Source organism: Buceros rhinoceros, unplaced genomic scaffold (genome assembly GCF_000710305.1).
Source record: "Buceros rhinoceros silvestris isolate BGI_N320 unplaced genomic scaffold, ASM71030v1 scaffold6590, whole genome shotgun sequence".
In the NCBI taxonomy this organism is placed as follows: Eukaryota; Metazoa; Chordata; class Aves; order Bucerotiformes; family Bucerotidae; genus Buceros; species Buceros rhinoceros.
The window spans coordinates 63,507-85,344 of NW_010387826.1; the positions used below are offsets into that span (position 1 = coordinate 63,507).

The following is a 21,838-nucleotide window of genomic DNA, read 5'->3' on the forward strand; positions in this document are numbered from 1 at the left end:
TCTCCTCATAAAAAGACGTTGAGGTGTTGGAGCCTGTCCAAGAGAAGGGCGATGAAGCTGGTTAATGGTCTAGAGCTCAAGTCATATGAGGAGCAGCTGAGGGAACTGGGTTTGTTTAGCCTGGAGAAAAGGAGGCTGAGGGAGAGATCTTTCCACTCTCTACAGCTACCTGACAGGAGGTTGCAGTGAGGTGTAACAAGTGATAGGATGAGAGGAGATGGCCTCAAGTTTTGCCGTGGGAGGTTTAGACTGGATTAGGAAAAATTTCTTCACCCAAAGGGTGGTAAAGCACTGGAATGGGCTGCCCAAGGGATTGGTAGAGTCACCATCCCTGGCGGTGTGTTAAAGTCTGTAGATATGGTACTTACTTACACAGTTAAGTGATGGACTTGTTCGTATTAGGTTAATGGTTGGACTCGATGATTTTAAAGGTATTTTCCAACCTAAATGATTCTATGATTATAAGAAAGGGTTATCACATACTAAGAAGACATGAACATGCATTAAACCTCAATATTTAGAGGAACGGTCTTGGGATTGAAGAAACACTTGCAAATTTGGAAAATCTAGAATCAACATTTTCAGTACCAGCTTTATTCACCTTAAAATAGATTATTTATTTATGATAGTCTTTAATTTCCTGATGAGATACTGCTGTGGGTTTTTGCTTCTTTTTCCCATGCTACCTCCTCCTCAGTGCACAAGGTTCATCATAGAAGGAGGGCAATGCCTGACTCTGCGAAAACCCAAAAACCAGTTTTCAACCTTTCCAGGTGTTGCAGTTTGCAACCTGATTGTTGAGGTTATTTTTTCCTTACAGCATATTTGTATTTAGTTCCTTTAAGCTTTCAGAAAACAGTACTGCAAGTTTAAACCTCTTCTGCTTTATCTGGTATTGTACTGTGAGTTGTAAATGTGGTTCTTTTTTCCACACCTTCCCCTGTACTCTTGGGAAGACTTTTTCCAAGCATAACTGCCTAGTTTCTTTTCTGTCCTGGAATGTGTATTTTCTGTATATACTGATTGAGATATATAAACATCTTATTATCTAAGCTATTCCTGCACCTATTTGTTATCAGCAGCATTATTGACATGGTTTTAAATACCTATTAGTTGTCCATTGTCTTAGTGGTTCGTTAACTTTTAAAAACACTTCAATTCAATCTTCTCAATATCACCATTTATTTTGGCCTTTCTCTGTCATTACTGGATCTACTTACTCTTCGCACTATTTTTTCTGTTACTTATTTTTAAAAGTCTTTCTTGTTCCTACTACCTGTTTTTCATATTGTTAACTCATCCTGCCCGTCTGCTTCTTTTCCTTTTGCTCTGTTGATTTCTTCATTTCTCATCTAACTTTGTCTTAACCTCCAGTCCTTTGAGCAATGTTTCAGGAAATTATATTGACTGCTTCCTTTCATTTTTACTTTTCAAAGAAACTAGTCTGTTGCATTTTATTTCTAATCTTTCAAGGTCTAGTCTCCTATTTTTCTGCAGAGAGATTCACTGTTTGCTCCCACTGCATTATGTTCCCAGTTTTCCAAAATAAAATCGATACTGTATTTTGCACATCAAATGGGTTATATTTGTACACTTAGCCTCAATCTGCTCTGCACTTAGGAGTTGAATATTAGCTGGAACTGCAAATGTGCAATTAACTAGCTTTCTAGCTAAAGTACTGGCTACCTTAAAACTTATGTGGTAGTATTTTTAATAAAAATTAGTAAAGTGCTTTAAAGTTAGGTTAGATAAGACTCAAGTGAAAACATAAATAGCTTATAGATGCTGTCATGGCGTTCTACATACGTATTTTCAGTGGTCGTTAACCTGTTGGGCTTCCCTTCCATCTAGCTCATTTATCCTCTGTGTAGCTTGAGAATGCTGTGGTAGATGTATTTGTCACTCCAGCGATATCTGTAGAGTTTTAAGCTCACTGGAAGTGTTACAAATTAATCTGAAAGTTGGTCCAGGAGTTTCCAGTCTTGAGGTTCATGGGTGCAATTCCCCTCTATGCCTCTAGTCACTTTTGTGACTTTACATTAACTTTCAGATAGTAACTTTAGGATCTTTTTGGAAGTATTTTGGTGTATAATATCTACAGTCAATATTTTGTTTCCTTTCTAGCTTCACTGTGTAGATGGCACTTACTGTTGACTTCCCTTTGATATGCCAGGGACCATTAGCTAGCTGCTACTCCATATGGAGCATCTCTTCTGTGTCGTGTGTGTGTTTTTCATGCTTCTTGTATCTTTATACAAAGTTTTAAGCATGTTTGATAAACTCCAGCCCATCAGCGATTATTTCTGGTAGTAATGAAAAGTGGAGAGTCCTTACTATGACAATTTAAGTGACAACTTATTTAGAAAGAATTCTTGTTGATGACCTATAATAACATCCTCACTGAGGAAGGCAGTGAGTTTCTTCACAGTTCTTCATAATGGGTAATATAAAACATTATTGTATCTGCTGTTATTTTTTTTAAAAAAGGAAAGCTTGCTCTTAAGTCTAGTTCCTTCATCTACTTGGTTTTTAGTTAATGTGTTCTTTTGGTAACCTTTTTATCATTCCATGGGACTGTGTAAAGCAGTTCAGGAAAAGCAGGTTAATAGAAGAATATAAACTCTAAAGTGTTCTAAAAGATGTGGGTTTTGGTCCCAGTGGAGACTGACACTACAGCCTACTTACAGTAGCTGGAATGTATTGATTTTCTTCTCCCCCATTTTAGCTGCACCACTGAATTAGGTATTGTGAAGCATCTTTACCTGTGAAGAGAGGAAAAAACTGTCATGAACTTTTTCACCCTAACAGTACAGCATTTCAAACTAAACCCGACTGAATGGAAAAGTCTGTAAGGACTCTTAAAAACCTTATAACTCATCTCCCTACTCTCGTTTCTCCCCCTCCAACAACTGTTCCAGCAACCTTAAGAAAGTATGGTAGATGATTGTAGGAGATTAAATCTTTAATTCTTTTCTTCCTTAAAAACAACAACAACAATAACAATAATAATCTGTGAAGTTGATGCATTCCTCTGGCATGATCTCCTAAGGTTAGCAAAGTGGTCCTGTTCAGGTTTTCAGCAAGGTGTTCAGTTGCTGTTATAATTGGCTGATGAGTAGGTTTGGACCTAACTAGAATGCCAGTGTTCGATTTCGCAGTGTCCTCTGTGAAGGTATGTCACCATTTACCCTGGCTTTAGTGACAATTTTCTAAAAAAGGAAACTCGTGGGAAATCATTATGCTGTTTATATGTCTCCCTTGTTGGAGAGCATTATCCTGTGATATTTTAGCACTGTTTTCCACTGCATGATGGCATCTAGCTAAGGTTAAGGCAGAACAAGTCCCTTTGCAATTTTGTGACTGTATTTTACTTGCTGAAGGAGAAAAGATAACCGACAATTAAGTATTTCAGATGTCACTGAAAGAACATGTGCAACTAATCAATGACATCCTTAGGGAACATGATTTTATGAAACTGAGAAGGTAGAAAAATTGGGATTTTTGTGATTTGTGTTATATAATAATAATTGCACCCTTTCAATGAAAAAGACATTTCTGGTGATGTAAACATCAGGCTTTCCCTTGTGCTTTTTTTTTTTTTTCCTAAAGCACAAAGCAGCTCATTAAAGTGTGACAGTAACAGATAAACACCCTTTACAATTTTCTAAGAAAATACGGCACTTTTTACTCTTAGTTCAGCCGAAATCAATGAGTTTGAAAAATGTATTTTTGGAGTCACTTCCCAAATCACTTGCCAGAGGTTGTCTTAGGTCTTTTAGTTTTGGGTGGTTTTATTTATTTTAGGAAAGAAATACACATGCTGTTTTTCTTCTTAAATTAGTTAACTTAGCACTTTGAGGCCCCTATCTGAAACTCACAGCTATGATCTTGGTAGAATGTGGATGAAATAAAAATCCACATTACTAACACACTAACTGTGAGTTTTTATTTCTTTGAAAAATATGTATCTTCTGATATATATGTATATATAAAATTCTGATTGTAGAGCAGACAAGGTAGTCATCATGTTTATAAGGCAATGTCATCTATTCACTTGAACAAAGGCTACGGTTGAGCACATTGCATCACAAATGGCAGTTTACAGAGTTTACCTGCTGGTTCCTTTTCTGCTCAGCTATTATTTAAAGATCACCAAGTCTGCAAAGTGTGTGCTTTTTACAAATTTTCAGTCAGAATTCAAAAATCTGTTGTGTTATGGGTTGTTCCAATGAAATTAAGCCAATTATGTTAACATTTGTTTCTGATATAAGAGGTTTTTTTTTTTAACAACTTAGAAAGTTGAGAATGCTTGCATTTTTCTCTGGACATCCACTTTGGGCCATCGCTAGAGGCAGGAAAGACAGCTAGACAGACACAATCCATTGTGGGTGAGGGGTTTTGTTATTGTTGTCGTTCCCGGGTTTTTTCTCTTTTTCTGTGGTTTCTAGCGTGTGTATTAAATGGCTGAATTATGTGACAGCTCTTTTTCGTATCAAAGCTGATGAAGTCAAGCCAGAAGATAATTTGCCCCCTTAGTAAAATTAATGTGTACCTTCATTTATTTTTTAATTCCTTAAAATGCATATTACATTACATCATTACATCAGTTGAAAATTCCTCTGTTGTTCAATGCAGTTGTTCCTTCCTTCATAGAATTCTGAAAACGACAAAATTCCCAGTCAACAGGGACGGCATCCGAAGTACAGTGCAGTGCAAAACTGCCTTTGCTTCTCTGCAAATTCTACATTTTCAACTTTATTTATCACTAAAGAAGAATTCCTGGCAGTTACCAAACTACATGGATTAACACACTAAAAGAGATGCTATTTCCTTACATCTCTTTGTGAAATATACTTGATTGGGGCAGGGGTAGCCGGAGGTGGGTTGTCTTGATGCATGTGGTGAAAAAACCTGGAAGAAATAGACTGAGATACTAATCCGGAGTGAGTGGAAGTAGAAACAAATAGGTTTGTAAGAGCTGTCGGAGTTTTCCTTTTATACAGTGATGTATCCTTCTCTTCTTCCATGACAACCACTGTTCTGTTCAGCAGCCTCAGCAGGCAGCTCAACTTTCAGAAAAAAATCTGTGAGGAGGTATAAGTATGAGGCTGCATATAAGCACTGGATGTCCTTAAACATCTTTATACAACTTTTTGCAGCTCTTCATTGCATATAATTACTAAGATGGTTTTATTTGAGCAAACAGTATGCATTGTTATGCAATTCACACACCCTCTGAATATGCATCCATTTCCACCCCTCCCTCTGTGCATAACCTGAATGCAGAACAGGACGAATTTTGCAGCAGCAGAGTGCTGATTTTGCAGAATGCAAATTAAGCGGCATTTTTTAATGCAGCGTCTTCATGTAGAGGTGAACTGAAAGGCTTAACGCTTGCCATTTCAGATATCCCTGCTTGTTACATGTTAAAATCTAGAACAGAGAAGTTGGAAAGCTGCGTTCTCCCTCTTCTTTTTTTTCAAACTTGTTGGTGATGGCCTCAGCTGATGATGATATGTAGACTCTGCATTCAGATTACAGATGAAACAAAAAAGAACCAGTTCTCAACTCTCTTTGTTTTCAGATGTGTTTCTCTGTAAGTCTACGCGCATCTTATGTAATTTTTACACTAACTGGGTTTTCATTACACAAATAACCAAACCATTTACTATAAAACTGGCTACAAAATCTAAATGACCTTTAGATGTCTCTTCCAGCCTAGCTTTTTTTTGTGCTCCTGTTATCGTCTGCATACCATTGTGTCTCCCTATTGATATTGTAATATAAAGGAATACACATGCAGGAATAAGTAACCTCGTGAATGTAAGCACAGTAATGTTTCTTCCTGTCACCAGTCTTGTTTCTTCTCCAGATTTGTTTCTCCTAACATTAGGTGTGAAAATTAACATGGATGGCTTTATTTGTACAAGTCGTTTTATTTATAAATCTAGTGAAGTTTCTTCCATGCATATGTTCACTCTGGATCAGGCCTTTATGAAGGAAAGCTCTTTAGGGAAGAGCTTTCATTGCACGTCAAGTGTGTGAGTTACCAAAATGTATGGCAGTATGAACAGTAAATATATAGGGGCTTAATCTTTCAGCTGAGACACTGGATGAATTCATGAACTGTTTTGTTTTCCTCGTGAAAGTCAAAGACCAATGATTATTTTTGGTCTGCTTCTGTGAAACTGCCAGAGAGCTATTGTTTCATTTAAAAGTAATTCTTTCATTATGAACATGCACCTAAGCATCTCATTTATTTGCTACGTATTTTTAAGTGTACTTGTAAGTAATTTACTGAAAATTGTAAATCATCTCATCAGTGGAAAACCAAAGGAGAATGGAGTCGGGCCATTATGTCATTGCTATGGAAGAATGTGGCAGGTCTAGCCAGCAGCTCTTTGGTCAGAGGAGTCACAGTGCAGATAAAAGGAATATGTTGTAAGCTGTTCTGTCAAGCCAAGCAAAGAGTTTCCCTTGTTAGCATTTACGAAGGCATGCATTAATAAAATTGCACAAAGTGGAGACTTCCTTTTTCCACTGATGTGCCAGACAGGAGTCTTCTGTGAGGTGAACGTGAAAGCACTGACCTGTATCTGCTTTATTTTATGTTTTAAGTAAACAGAATTTTATTCACAAATGAGCATGCCAATAACTCAGTTTCAGAAGCAGACATCTCTGCTGAGAGGCATCTAGCTTGGCACCAGTGATGGCAGGTGAAAAAGAATGCAGTAGCATACGCTGAATGTATTTATATGTGATTCATTAAGAACTGTGGTTTTCTTATTGAAGTAAAGGACTCCAAAATGGGTGTAAAACAATGGAGAAGAATCAAAATGTGTTGCAAGTGGGAAATGTTTTGCTGGCTTGAGTAATAGTGTGTGAGATCTAAAATTTTTAAAAATCTTGAGGTTTTGTGCCTTATTCTTTTTTACAGACGGTCATTTTAGAAAATGAAGAACTCCCTAAAATATTTCTTGATTTCCTCAATGTTCGCCATGTACCTCCCTTGCCAAAGGCAGAAAGTTGTGGGTAAGCTCTCATTTATTGAAAAATACATGGAGGCCAAAAGGCCCATATCCACTCAGTGCTGATGCAATTCCATTGACTTAAAACGGTCTTGCTGCCAACTCTAACGCTATAAAATAAATGGGCATTAGGTTCATGTGAAGTATGTTTATATATATTCCCAAAAGGTGGTAAAATAAATCCAGCCTGTTCAAAGACAGAAGTGAGGTTTAATGTAATATTCTTGGAAAGCAAAGGAGAGTTTGGATGAGAAAAATATGATTTTCTTGTAGAATTTTAACTATCTATTGAAATGTAAGATATTCATAAACACTCACTAAAGCTGCATAGAAAGCTTTTGCATGTGTGTTATGGTCGTAGTATCTGCACAAAATAGAAGTTAATTCTGTGATCATTTTATAATCTCCCTCCGTGTGTTTGAAAATCGTGTCTTTCACCCTTCTGGTGACATCTACCCCAATGGCTCCGTTACTTGTCCCCTGGGAAGGGTTCTGGATCAGGGCAGGAGAAGACAGCCTTAGTACGATGCGTGTAAGTGACTACAGAAATACCCAAAACAGTGCAACTGGGAAGCACTGTTACCATCTGCAGCTGTACACTTTGTAGGAAGAATGATTTTTGCTATGCAAGCTGACATAGGTGATAGTTCAGTAGCGCTACCAGGACTTGCTCCCGAAAAGCTATGTGGCCCTTTTCCTGCGTGGGGAAGGCTGTGTGGAACTGCAGTGGTAAGAAGGCATGTTGAAAAAAATCGAGGTAATTTTGAGGCCGTGTTACACTCTGAGGTGTCTATGGCCCAGGGCAGTCTCCAGATTCAGAAGCGAACAGACGTGTTTTCATTTGTAGTTAATGGCATCAGCCCACACCCTCAGTGGAACTGTAGCCCATCACTTCATAAAGAGATAGAGAGATAGATAGATAGATAGATAGAGAGAGAGAGAAAGAGAGAGAGATATTCCTTGTGAATCTGTTACAGTAAAATGGATGCTGTCATTTCCAAGTAGTGGTTGTTGTGAAATTTTATGATCTCCCACATTCATTTCATCACACTGCATCATGCAGCCTCTGACAACAAAAAGTTTGTTCCCTTTGATGGTTGTGGGGTTTTTTCAATGGTAGAATTTGTTTTCTGGTAACCAAAGTTTCCTCTCACTTTACTTACAGCTCTTTTGATGAAACAGAATCTGAAGAATCAAGGTGAGCTTGTTTCCAGATCTTCCTAGGACACCAGATTAATAAACAACTTTATTGGCATTTACTGTACTTGCTCCTTGCAGTTGACAATAACAGTAGTTTAGCGTAAAAATTAGATGTGTTTATTAAATGTTATGAGTACTTCCATCAGCTGTGCTAGATCTGGAGCATGAAATAGGCATCGTTATGCATGTGTTGAGAAATTCCTTATAAAACCCTAAGAGAATACTGCTAGCTCTGAAATATTTCTAGGAGTGTCTTTTACCCATTGAAGTGTATTTTTCATAGCAGGAAGCTTTAGCAGTAGGAATTAGAGGTTTGGGTTCTGCGCTTTGCATTTGATAGAGCTTTGTACGTTGCTGTACTTGGCACGTGCATGTACAGAGCAGAGTGGAGAGGACTGATGCTGGCTGGGGAGGATATCTGTACCATGACCAGGGTGGGAGGCAGTCTTGTGAGTAGCTTCCAAGGACTTTCTCTCCATGGGTGAGGTGGACAGCAACTGCTTTGGGGGCTGGAGGAACGTGGTGAAATTTTGAGTCTGTTTGGTGGCCTGAAGAGCCTGTGGGAGCCTGGTTGTAAGTGATCTTGTAGCCTGAATTACACCAAGTACCAGGGAGCAAAGCAGATCAGGAGGTCTCAAAGCCAGCTGTAAGCTGTGAGGTTGAGGAAAGGTGAGCTTTGCTCCCTGGACATGGAGCCTGCCCTTTTTGGGTAGTGCTGGTGTGCAGAAACATGTTGGCTCCTGCACAGCTCAAACACCTCACTCTATCAAAGCTAGTTTGTAGAATATTCTGTTTGCTGTCCCTTGATACTGACATCCCTGTTCTTGACCTTTCCAGCAAACTGTCCCACCAGCCTGTGCTGTTGTTCCTAAGGGATCCATATGTCTTGCCTAAAGCCAACGGTAATCAAACCTGTCATCTGTTAACAGCACTTTACTGATCTGACCCTGCACCGCATAAACCACATTATTATTAATACCAGCCTAGTCAAACGACACTGGTCCAAAATCTAATAACCTGCCAATAAAACAATAGTTCTTGTGTAAGAAACCATTAAAACACTAAGTGGGGTGGGTAGTTTATAAAAGGGTAGAATTTTCTCCCCCATTGCTGTCTCAGACAAACCTTCCGGGAATTCAAATCAAAAGAAGAAGAACATTGCTTTTCTTCTCTTGTTGTTGACCCTTTGGGCTGTTTTGCCTGAAGGATTTGAGTTAGAGGCCCAGTCGTTTGTAAGTGCCTTTTCCCTGAACACCGGTCTGTCTACTGCAAGCATGTTTGCATCTCCATTTGGATTATTACTATTTCTTATCGTTTATAACCTCTAGAGCTCTTTACGGGAAAGAAAAAAAGAAGAATGTATACTTTAAGTATAATTGATGTGTTTCACGGGACATTTACATTAGCCTTCATCTTCTAATACATAGTTCAAGAGTGTTTAAAATAGGTTGTTATAAACCCTTTTTCTTTTTTTTAAAGTTCTTTGCATTATTAATTCAGCTAACTTATTCTCTGCCTTAAATTAAATGTGTGCACAAAAAAAAAAGGACCCAACATTTTTAGTAGTGTGTTCCTCCTGGTTTTGTCATTTTAGTTGTTCAAACTGTTACTTCTACTAAATTTTGTATTAAAAATGTAATATGCTTTCAAGGGATAATTTTCTCCCAGAGATGGAAATTAAGATTTTTATTTTTTTAATGTGGCATTTTGTTTGATTTTACAAAATACTGTGTTGAAATCAAGAGTAATTTCTTGAGCTGCCTTGAAAAATCATTAAATGTTTAAGAGTGAATTGAGGAAAGAACACTTGTTTCCTTGTAGGTGCTTAGCCCATGAAGCGTACCTCCTTGAGATGTTCTCCAGATCTATATAAATACGTGAAGGAAGGGTGTAAAAAAGACAAAGCCAGACCGTTTTCAGCGGTGCCCAGTGGCAGGACAAAAACATTAGAAACAACAGGAAACACTCTGTGACCGTGAGGCTGACCAAGCCCTGGCACAGGTTGCCTGGAATGGCAGTGGAGTCTCCTTCCTTGGAGATACTCAGAAGCCATCTGGACGTGGTCCTGGGGAACGGACTCTAGGTGACCCTGCTTGAACAGGGGGTTGGGCCAGATGACCACCATCATCTCTTCCCGTTGCAACTGTGCTGTGATTCTGTTGTCTTTTCAAGCTGTTTTTCAAAACCATGGGGACTAGGCTCATGTGTTTCGAGAGAGTTAAACAGTCCCTCTTGCAAGCAGTGTCCACTCTAGCTAGTAGAGTGGCCCAACAGGATTGATCATTGATAGATACTGAATAGTGAGTATTGATAGATTCTTACTGCACTCAAAAGCTGCAGTTCTGGAGTAAAACTGTGAGTGCAGAGATTCTGGGTGACCACATTCTGGGTCCACATTAGAAGACAGCTTACAGGTTCATTTAGCTTTTACTTTGACTTAGCAGTAGTCTGGTCACATGGACTGAATGCCCATTTGAGGCTGGGGTGCAAATCACATCAATGAACCAAAAGCACAGCAAGAGGAGATGTTCACTTCATAAGGTCACTCCTGACCCAGTGACAGCAGTAAAGCAGAAGCACCCCCAGAGTTACCTCTGGCTAACAGCTGGTCAGGATGCCACCTATACGAAGACTTAGCGTGACCCACATTGCACGTATTAATCTTACTGCTTGGTGCTCCTCTTAATCAATGCATACCTGGATTCCTGGAGAGCACAGTGTAAATTATGAACATCATTTAATTCCATATGATTTCTGAGAGAGAAAATGGATTTCATTTACAGTTTTCCTGAAGAATGAACACAGTGCTTAATGTTTCCAGGGCACATGTAAAGTTTTGCTCTAAGACTTCTACTCAAGATTTTGCAGTTCTGTGAGGGTATTTATCTTCCTTCCCCAATGTGTACTCCAAGTAAGGCTAAGCTTCCTTTTCCTGAAAACATCAGGAACTTTATTATGAATTTGCTGACTACTCTGTTAAGTAGCTCTTTACTTGAATTAAGATAGACGCCTTTTCTAATGACATGTTTAAATGTTATGTAGGCCTCATTAATGACATCTGAAACAAAGGGCTTCTCAGGCTTTTGCCACGGCATTTTTTGGCCCTGACACACAGTATTTAGATTTTTGTATGGCCGCTGCATATTCTTTGTACTTGAAGACCCTAAAATATAAAACTCATTTGCAAGTTGTTATTTAACATATTGAATTAAAACACAAATTATAACATGAGTTGTTGTTTTAAAAAGGAAGAAAAAACACAAGTGGTAATTGTAGAAGCTCCACTAGTTGACTCAAGTCTAGTTAGTTAGAAAGAAACTAAGCTTTACACAGATACTGTTACCTTTAATTCTTCTTGGTTTTAGTTTGCAGCACAGAGAAAATGCAGATGAGCTTTCTAAGATTTTCTCTCTCAGATTAGTTCTTACTTTGACAGATTCTGATTGCTTTGTAGGAAGCAGCCAGGGTTCAAACTATGACCAAGTGAGCGTCTGTTAGCGAATAACAAACTATTCATTTTATGTTCTCTTTGAAGAAGGTCAGCTGTGACAGGTGTTTGGGTCAGAAGTGGAGTTAGTCTTCCCTGGATATAGGAATGCCTGTGTTAACATCTTCCCATAAAATAGGAAACTGTATTTGTAGGTTTTTAATAAAATAAATAGTTGTTTCTGGAACTTAACAAATATTTTCATGACTTGAGTTGCAAGACAACTTTCCAAGACTAAGAATCGCAGTTAAAAACAAACTCTTTTATTTTCAGGCTCACTTTTTCATCACGTATCTAACAAACACAGTCTGAGCGCATAAGCATATCACTTTTTGAAAAAGAAATTACATATTATTCTAAAGAAAAATTAAGGAAAAATCTAAAATGCTGCAGATTGAAAATGATACCTTAGAAGCTAAAAAAATGGAATCTCAGATTTACTGTCACTTGTTTGAAAATTGTTCTGACAATTCTTTAAGTCATGTGTCACAGAACTGCAAGACTGTGCTTCAGTGTATTTATACATTCAACTTAAAATTTAATATGCTTGGTTTTTTTAAGCAGTGAAGCCTCACAGTAGATCTGATGCTGTAAAGTTGTATCATTTTTTTAACCAATACTAATTTTCATTCATCCATATATATATTATGTATATCTATATGTAGTATGTTATAGAAGAACCAGTAAAAACTGGTTTATGGAACTGCAGCATTTAATTTAGAAGGAAAGCATCAGATTGCCCTTACAAGTGTATTTTTAATAACATTAATGACAAGAGCATAGGGTTATTCCACCAGGGTGATTTGGGATAGCTGAGCTTGCAGGTCTTGAGGAAGTATTATTGGATTCAAAATATCAACAAGTAATTAATAGTGAGGACTTGCTATGAGAAGTTGGGGAGAATTATGCATTATTGTTTACGGTGGAGGCTGCGATTTGTTAAAACATCCTAAAATATCGCATCCTAATACATTGGAATCACCTTAATACCTGTAACACCTTTAAGCTAATAAGGATTATTTTTTTCTTACTGAGTCCAAGTCTACTTTTTGCTTAATATTTTCACATCCAAAATTACTTCAGCAAAAGAATCAGAGGCAAGACTTCTTAGATTATCTATTTATCAAGTATCAAATGATTTTTATCAAAGTTGCATCTCCCCTTTTTTAATATCCTGTAGGTTGGTAAGTGGAGGAAAGATTTGATTAATGTGGGAAGTTCTGTATCAGAATTAGTCTCTTCTTCTATGCAAATCTATTTCCTAGTGTACTAGCAATTTTAAGATTCTAAGATGTGACAAGAAGTTTCTGATTTCTTACCCTTAATGCTCAATGATGTAAGAAAACCCTTCATTAAAAACTCTGAGAAGTTCGTGCATTTGAAAATTATGTGCACTCTGCCTCTCCTCCGCACGGGTCTATCACTGTGTTCTATCAGGTAATTCTTTCATGCTGAACCCAACGTGAAAAGTAAGCTCCAGTTTCCTTTACATCTGTGGTAAGCACATAGTGGGTTTCTTCCTTCAGATATTTTAGGACGACTTTCTGTAACACGTGACATTTTATGTTGCTTAGACAGCCTGAATTTCCTGCCCCAAATAATCATGTCTGATTGTACAGGCATCCTCAAGTCTTCTCAGTCTAAACATTGCTGTAAACCACAATGGAAAAACAGCTTTGAAGTATTCCCAGTAGCAATCTTGGAATTTCTTCAAGAATATTGAGATTTTGTTAGAAATTGAATTGCCAGTGTAATCCATCTTCCTTGTGAGAAAAGATTCAGATAAAGAGCTGGAGCCTAGCAGCATTAAGTATTAGAACACCCCTTTAAATCAATAAGCCACAAATCTGGCAGCACATTCATGCAATGCCCAGTGCTACACTAAAGTGGCTTTAGTGCTGAAACAGCATTACTAATAGCACATCCCCAGCACGGGTAAACAGTTGAGTGATGCAGTAACCCAAACTATACACAGCCTTACCTAGCTGTTTCACAAAAACATTTATATTGTACTGACATAGATAAGAAAGCAAGGTTTATTTCTTTCCTTTTTTTTTTTTTTAGATGACTTTCCAAACGTAGTTATAGAAGGCATTCTACATGGAATATTTTATCCTCATTTACTGCCCAGGTAGAAGTGATGCATGGCTAGAAGAAGCTGAAGCAAGTCTACGAGTCATGTTTAATGAAATTAACAGGAACAAAATTCTGTGACACGAAAATTATACTCAGAAGCAAGAGTCACATCCTCAGTTTAAGTTCAAGCATTATGTCTTTTTAAATAAAATCAGTGTCACTACAATTGCTGCTTTTAAAAAATGAAGATATGGAAACAACAGTATTGAAGTTATTGATACCTTCCATATATTGACATGCTGTATTCAACACTAAAAGCTGAAAGTCATACACTGAATTACACTAACCTTTGAAAATAATTGAAAGCTTTACTAATTATTTCTATACTTTCTATCACAAACTACACTAAACCAGGATTTTTCCCAGCACATTACCCATTGCTGGCAGTGGATGAATTAAAAGTGCTGACATTGAAGAGCATGTGAGAAATTGCTAAAAGAAAAAAAAAATTACAGCAAGAAGAAATTGAAAGCAACTTAAAAGTATTTTGCTCATTAATCTTAAATTATTTTGAATCTGCTCCTTAATATCAGGTTGAAAAAGAGACAGTACAGGTGTGTGGAAAGTTTCCACTGGAAAACATTCTTCCACGTTTTGAACTACATAGCTCTCTCAGGAAATTTTCTAGATTTCAGTTTAATTTATTTTATATGCCAGGAGATTTTTACACGGCATTTATGCATCTCCATTCCGTTATGACATCTAATCTGTGTGTATGTTTACTCTTCATGTCAACTTGCGAACTGTATTCCATATCTTAACATTTTGTAAGTCACAGAGCATAGAACTCTGTGGTAAGCTAAAGCAAGAGTATGATTAAGTAGTTAAATGGTAAAACTAAAACTGATACATATATATATACACACTTATATATATATGTATTTATTCAAATTTAACTGGAAATTTGTATGTGTGCTACTGGACATTACAAAATAAATTACTAGAACATGAATGTATTGCTTCAGTTAATTTTTTGTGTGTTTCTAGTCAGAGAAGACATTCCTCTGAGCTTGGGTCATCGTAGATAGATCTCACAGGTATCTCCACGTGAAGCATGAGAAAATTCCTGGGTGTCTGCTCGTCTAAAACGCTCAGCACCATACTATCTGATCTTGCTAGGCTTATACAGTGCATGTCCCAGGAGAAAAAATTCAGTGTACTTCAACAGCCAGTAAGCCACTGGGCTCATCAGAGGAAGGGAGCATTGCACAAAAGCAGTAACAGCAGAGCTAGACACTAACAGAAGTCTGATCCAGGGGACACATGTGTTGCCTCCTGCTGCCAGCCAAATCTGTTTTAAAGCTGCTTCAGAATGATGAAGAGCTGGGACTTGTATAAAAAAAACGTAGGCCTTTGACTGCAGCACTTGTTCAGGTAGCAGAACTCCCTACACCGTCTGCAGGTTCAACCTTCAGAAAAGCTTTCAGCTGGTAGCAGAAAGCTATTTGGGTGAGGGAGTCTGAGGCATTCTTGCTCTTCCCAACACTGCTTCCCAGTGGTGCTTTTCAGAGAATCTTAAACAGTAGGAAGAAATATTCGGAGGGGTAACATGGAAGTCTGATTGCCTAATACTAGGCAAATTTAGAGGCCCTTGACAAGTTCTCCTCTAGCTCTCTTTTAAAGAAGACAGTAATCCTTTCACAGGTGTGTAAGTGTCACTATTTACCCTCAGGAAAGGCCACAGGGCTGTGGACAGTAGACCAACAGAAGCTCCCCTGTAACCACAAATGACTGCCAGGAGGACCTAAGGTAAATCCCTGCACACAGCATTTTCCCGGTTCCTTGCAAGTGGGGTGCCAGTAGGTATCTAGAGGTTCTGTCCTACAGCATGCGCTCTTCCCCTGCACCCTGCGCTCAAAGCCTGGATACCTCACACGGGCTCCAGGACACCCTTCAGGAAACAAGTCACTACAGAGATCAGTGGTGTGCTGCTGACTGTGCAGGTGGGTGAATCCTTCATGAGATCTTGGTACTGGCTCTTCGAGCTCAAGTTCTAAAACAGTGGAAACTCAAGCCAAAAAATCCACATGTCTTTCCTGTGGAGTACTATGTAACTCATTAGAGAGCCTAACACAGCCATCTCCAAGTGGCACCTTATGCTGACCTCGTTTAAAAGCTACCAGTTAAGTTGTCAGCTTAAGAGTTATTTAAGAAGCATTACAAAAATAATGAACCTGAAGTTGCATCTCTGACATACAACAAGGTTTATCATAAAGAACATTAGCTAGGTGTTCTAAAATTCACTGTGCTGTAAAACAAGGCTCTTCTGTTTTAATCAATTTCTAACTGGTGATCTTCAGTAGAGAGAGCTGCTCTGTCTTGATTACAGGATTCTTACCGAACACTGTGGTTTTTTGAAGGACAGCAGGGACTTTATCTGACACATTAAGATTAATCTACCATACCTGCTCTTACCTTATGACCTCATTTCTGGAAAGCAGCACCCCCTCCATATTTTGCAGCATTAGCTGAGGTAAGAAAAAATGCCTTTGTAGGGGGAAGAATGAAAAAAAGCTCTTCATAAAGTATTTATTTGAAATCAAAGTTTATTTATTCAAAACTCTTCTCTATTTTACTTTTTTTCTTTTTTAAAAATGCTGATACTGTTACAGAAAATAGTATTTTCAGTTGAAGAAGCATAAACAAATATTGCAAAAACTTCCAAATAAAACAAAATTACTGTATTTCAAACCCCCCAAAAATAGAATTACTTCTCAAATTTTTCATGAAATACTTTTTCTGCAATATCTAGGTTTTAGTGGGATACGTCTTGAAGTATTTTCTATGTATTTGGCAAATGATAAGTACTCAATATAGCCTCATATGTTTTGAGGAGAAAGCTCAACAGATAGTTGAGATCAGTTGAAAACAGGCCTTAAAGAAAAGTGATTGAAGTTTTACTTTCCATTCTGACTGTTGGTCTCACCAGTCGTCTACTTCAACTACAAATGGTTCTTTTACAGCTGTTTTGCCACTGTTGACAATCACACAGTCCTGAAGGGGCCGGTCATGTTCATCTGTCTGCTGGAGTTCTATCGAGTGCACCACAGACTGTTAGGGAGACAAAAAAGAAAAGGGAATAAAAAAGGGGGTGGGGGGAAAGTTTGGTTTAGCCAAGGAAACTCCAGTGGCTCAAGTCTAGTACCAGGTAAACAACTAAGCGTTGCCAGTATTACTATTTATTGAGCACCTTGCGAACAAAGACCTTTACCCTGCCGAGTTCCCCACATGTGATGGTGTTCGTTTTGGGGTTTTTCTTCCCCCCCATTATGCCACTCTGCAACCCACACACAGTTGACAGAAGGACATGGAAGGCTGTTTGCCCTTCTATAAAAAAAAAAATTCAGTGAACAAAAATATTATGAAGGAGCAACTAAAAATGCTTTTTCAACTGACTGACCTTGCACAGACTGGGTCTGTCTGTAGCCTATGAGCAGAAAGTGAATCCAGAGACCATAAATGATGAGCAGCAACTGTTTTTCTAATCATACAGCCTAATTGTGCTTCAAGAAATCTGGTGACTGTTTTCACCTTTACTATAACGCACACACAGATTTTAAGTGCAGTACCGTGCCCACCAGTCAGACATGTACAGGTGAACTACCGGCCTTATGGTAGGCAACTGATTAAAGTAGTATTTTTAAAGGAGGAAATTCAGTTAGGAATATCGACTACCTGACTTTTGTTAGATTAATAGAAAAATTCCCAAATTAAAACTCAGTCCAAGTCTGTCCTCAAAAATTCTCAGCTACTGCTGTAGCTCAGAAGAATTTAATTCAATATGAATGTGGGACTGGGGAACAAGTAAAGTTTTCAAACTCCTCAAAGAACAGGTCAGTGAAGTAGCTCATGTTTCCCTCATTCACTTCAAAACACAGATTAACTGGAATAATTTAAAAGGAAAACCAGACTGCTAAAAGTATAATCAGTTGGAAGTACCGTTTTTAAACTCAAAATTCTATTTGTCCTTTGATCAGTTTTGTAGCTGTGTACAGTTTGAGGGAATTAACTATATTTTTTTTTCTTTTTAAACAAATCTGAGTATGTGTTTGTATACTTTACATTCACATGCTTCTAAAAACCCTAACAGTGAAAGTGTTATCCATAACAAGCAGTGCCACAAGATTAGATTTTAGCTTGTAGAAATACAATTATTTCATGGCTAACAGAGGTTACTGAAAGGGGGACCTGAACTTAATCCATTTGTAATCTGCAAAGGTGTCAGTGCTGATTTCAGTGGTTAGTGGTCTGAAACAAGACCTGTGAAAGCCAAAGGCATGATTAACTTTCCATTTTTGCAGTCACCATTTGCTATTTCAGTACTAAACTGTCCAGCTAAGGGTCTTCACAATCATTTTCTACCATGTACATATTAGATAAACTCTCGATTGTTTTAAATCACAATGGTGTAAGTTATACTAACAGAAACATAACGCAGCAGAATTTGTCCAGATTTTCTTGGGTTAATCCTGCCACTACTTTTAGCTTACCATTCCATCAAGGACTTTGCCAAATACCACATGTTTTCCATCTAACCAGGAAGGCTTTGTCACACTGATAAAGAATTGAGATCCGTTGGTGTCTGGGCCAGAATTAGCCATGCTAACCCATCCAATTCCATAGTGTTTGAGCTTGAAGTTCTCATCTGGAAACCTTTGTCCATAGATGCTTCTTCCTAAGACACAAAATAAGAAAGAAAACTTTTAAAAAGTGAAACAAACAAACAAAAAAGACCCATTTTTGTTCAAAAATGGCAAAAAAAAAAAGTATAAATTCAGAACTTGAAGATGCATTGTTTGAGTAAGCACAGCAACATCACTGCTCCATGATCAGTGATTCCATAACTAAAAGCATTTGCTAAACTACCACATGTAAGGGGAAAATATTTAAAGCTGATGATGCTTTATCCTTTGAATTTAGCAAGCAAGCTGAGTACTTTCAAAGAGGCTGCATACATGCACCACTGAAGAACAGTACCACAGAACCCAGTCCAACTATTAACCCAGGTCTGCCAGGTCACATCTAAGCCATGTTCCTCAGCACCACATCTAGACATCTTTTAACTGTCTCTAGGGATGGTTAGATTCCTCCACCTCCCTAGGCAGCCTGTTGCAATGCTTCGCAACCCTCTCAGTGAAGAAATTTCTTCTAATATCCAGCCTAAACCTCCCCTGGTGCAACTTGAGGCCATTTCCTCTCTCCTATCACCAGTTACTTGCAAGTATCCTTTATCCTGTTCAACAAATTTAAATTCTGTAATATGTCCACTAAAAATAAGGTTGATGTGTTTTGTGACAATTTTAGTCTTTACTTTTACAACCTTCCCTCCTAATAAGAAACTGCTTTAGATGTGTTTCGAAGTACATGAAGACCAAATGGAAATTAGCCTAAAAGACTCAGCGTGGATTTGTACAGCATTACGTAAGGATTTTGATGTTTCTAGAATAGTTCAGAAGAGAAAATATTTGACTCATGTTTAAATCACCAATACTTTGAAAAGAGAAAGGCTGTCTGTGGCATTCTTTATTTGCACAGTGCCTAGCACAACGGGGACGCTACTCCCAGCCGCCAGGTACTATCCCAATAACCAGTACTAGCAGGCAAATCCTGCCTACCTTCAATGGTAAAACTGTGCCTTTGGCATTTTAGCCTTCCCTGTTCAAGGAAAAGGAATGCTTGTTTCCCATTCTATCCCATGGGGAAATCACCAGTTCGAATCACATCACGTGAGGTGCATGTAAAGGGAGAGCAGTAACCAGAAGCCAGAATGCATTCAATGCAAGAGAGGCTGCACTGGGATTGCCCTCCCTAGTGGACTAACAGGTCTTCTGGAGGCTCAGGAGTGAGAAGTCACACAGCCAAAATTCATACGACCATTACATTTACCGTTTTAAATTTAGTAAAAAGGTGAGAGGGCATGACCCTATTTTTCTAATTTCCCTGCCCCTGTTTTGAAATTCCCTCCCATAGCACCATTTCAGAAAGTTCCACAGTACTGGCTGAGCTGAGGGTAGAGAGGACAGTGTACTCCTTCCCTACTTGCCTTTCCTCTATGCACTTTCACTGTTTCATCATGGATTAGTTTTCCGGTGGATGACTTGAACTCGTTCATGTATACGTGCAATCAATGAGCGCCTCAGGGAGAGAGCACTGTCACAAAGCCAAAGCAGGAGAAAGGCAGAGATATCCATCTTTTGGAGACAGTATGTAGCAGGAGCAGCTCAGCTGGTCACGTGGCTCCAGCCCACCACACAAAGCCATGCTTCTTGAGTGGAGACAAGTCACAGGCAGAAAAGAGCTATCTGAAAAAACTGAGGACAAAGGAAGCTCTACAGATACGTGTAATCAGGTAACCCAAATAATTGCACCTTATGTTCCAAGATGCTTGGAAAAGTACTAGACGCTCTAAAACAGATAGGGCTTTTTCATTTATGTGAGCTGAAAGAATGAAGGAATATGCTGTTTTGGTCAATCTTTTCAGCAGACATTTGAAGAAAGTAAAAGGAACCTGCAAGATACTAAGAATGTTACCTCCTGATCCATCTCCAGCTGTAAAGTCTCCTCCTTGAATCATGAAGTCTTTGATCACACGATGAAATTTACTTCCTTTGTATCCATATCCTCTCTAAGAAAATGAAATAATTCTTTAAATAAACGTAACATCCAGTTCCATATAGTCATATGGAAATAAATATGGGGTGAACAAATGGCCAGATTTCAGAGAACATACCACCACAGGAGACAAACACTGGCAAGAAACAAATTAAACCAAGATGCCAGTGAATGAAGCTGGGCTGCGCTGCCACAAAGCAGGTATTATTGAGGTGATCAAAGGCACTGTCTTCATTTGACTGGAATCTGACTGCAGTACCTCTACGTGCTAGATGCACAGCAGGGACACGTTGAGGTGGTGGCATCCAACATCTCATAATTACGTCTTGTGAACCAGGCCCGAGGACCTGGGAAGGCACACACCAGTGCACAGCCTTGGGGATGGCACTCCGGCCAGTTCCAATGAATTAAGATTGACAGTTTACAACTGAAACAGCATTAAACAAATATTTACTTTCCAACCCAAACTTTAATACACAGTGGAAGAAAACTGCAAACGTACTTCTCCAGTTGCCAGTGCAATGAAGTTCTCCACAGTCTTTGGGACAACTTTTCCAAACAACCCAATTACAATTCTGCCAACATCTTTGTCTCCAATCTTCACATCAAAGAACACCTGAACATTTTTGTGAAGAGAACAAAAGCGATACAACATAAACACAAGGAAAAAGCCAAGCTTTTGGGTGGTAATATGCCCAAGCATAGGGCGGTAACAAACTGCTTCTGGATGGTCTGTATTATATCCTTCAATTCCTGAGGGTGCTGTTTTAGAAAAATCATTTCAGAGCTACCAAAACCAGATTATGCAGAAAACTAAGAATGGGTAACTACACATTTTGATTCTTGCGGCTTTTAAGGGCTCGGTGGCACTGCTCTATCACAGGTTTGAAGGTAGCGTTCAAGAAGATTTTTCCCAGATGTGCCTATCTTTAAAGCTGTACAGAAAAGATGAAATATGAAAGTAAGGAAAAACAATGCCGTTACTCCAGTGCGGTGAAGAACAATAAGAAGCAGCTATAGTACTGACACTCCCCACAAATGGTAGTTATCTACGCACTCATAATCTTCGCTGTTCCTGGCATTAGGATTAAGCATAGGCAAAAGGCTGAATTCCATCAGATTAACAAAGAGTAGGAAGAAAATACTACAGCTCAAGCAAGGGGTCACCTTCCTAAATATGAATTCAAACCTTATAGAAAAATAACCAGGCTACATTATTCAGCTGATTGACTAAAAGCTTCAACATAGATGTTGCTAAAAAGCAACTTCAAAAAGGCAAAGTACTTATAAAGCATTTTAATATAGTTCAGAATACGCAAATTCGTATTTGAACGTGCAAAAACTTTGTTCCAACAATTACTGAAAGTAGGAACAG

The 21,838-nt window shown here is 38.4% G+C and overlaps 2 protein-coding genes across 2 annotated transcripts in view; one reads left to right on the top strand and one right to left on the bottom strand.

Annotated features, from left to right (window-relative positions):
* Positions 1–13,850, top strand: part of SNX24 (sorting nexin 24) — a gene marked incomplete at its 5' end in the record, with an annotated part of 44,011 nt that extends 30,161 nt beyond the window's left edge. The window contains 4 exons of the mRNA XM_010135802.1: positions 6,938–7,032; positions 8,194–8,226; positions 9,066–9,130; positions 13,780–13,850. Coding sequence (XP_010134104.1) covers positions 6,938–7,032; positions 8,194–8,226; positions 9,066–9,130; positions 13,780–13,850 — 264 coding nt within the window. The remainder of the gene's footprint in view (positions 1–6,937; positions 7,033–8,193; positions 8,227–9,065; positions 9,131–13,779) is intronic.
* A 2,775-nt stretch (positions 13,851–16,625) lies between these two features.
* On the bottom strand, positions 16,626–21,166 carry PPIC (peptidylprolyl isomerase C (cyclophilin C)). Its single transcript, XM_010135916.1, has 4 exons — positions 20,966–21,166; positions 20,383–20,476; positions 18,342–18,526; positions 16,626–16,902 (listed from the first exon to the last, which is right to left on the bottom strand). Exons 1-4 carry the CDS (start codon positions 21,164–21,166, stop codon positions 16,774–16,776), a joined length of 609 nt encoding a protein of 202 aa, XP_010134218.1. The 3' UTR covers positions 16,626–16,773.
* Positions 21,167–21,838: the final 672 nt, after the last annotated feature.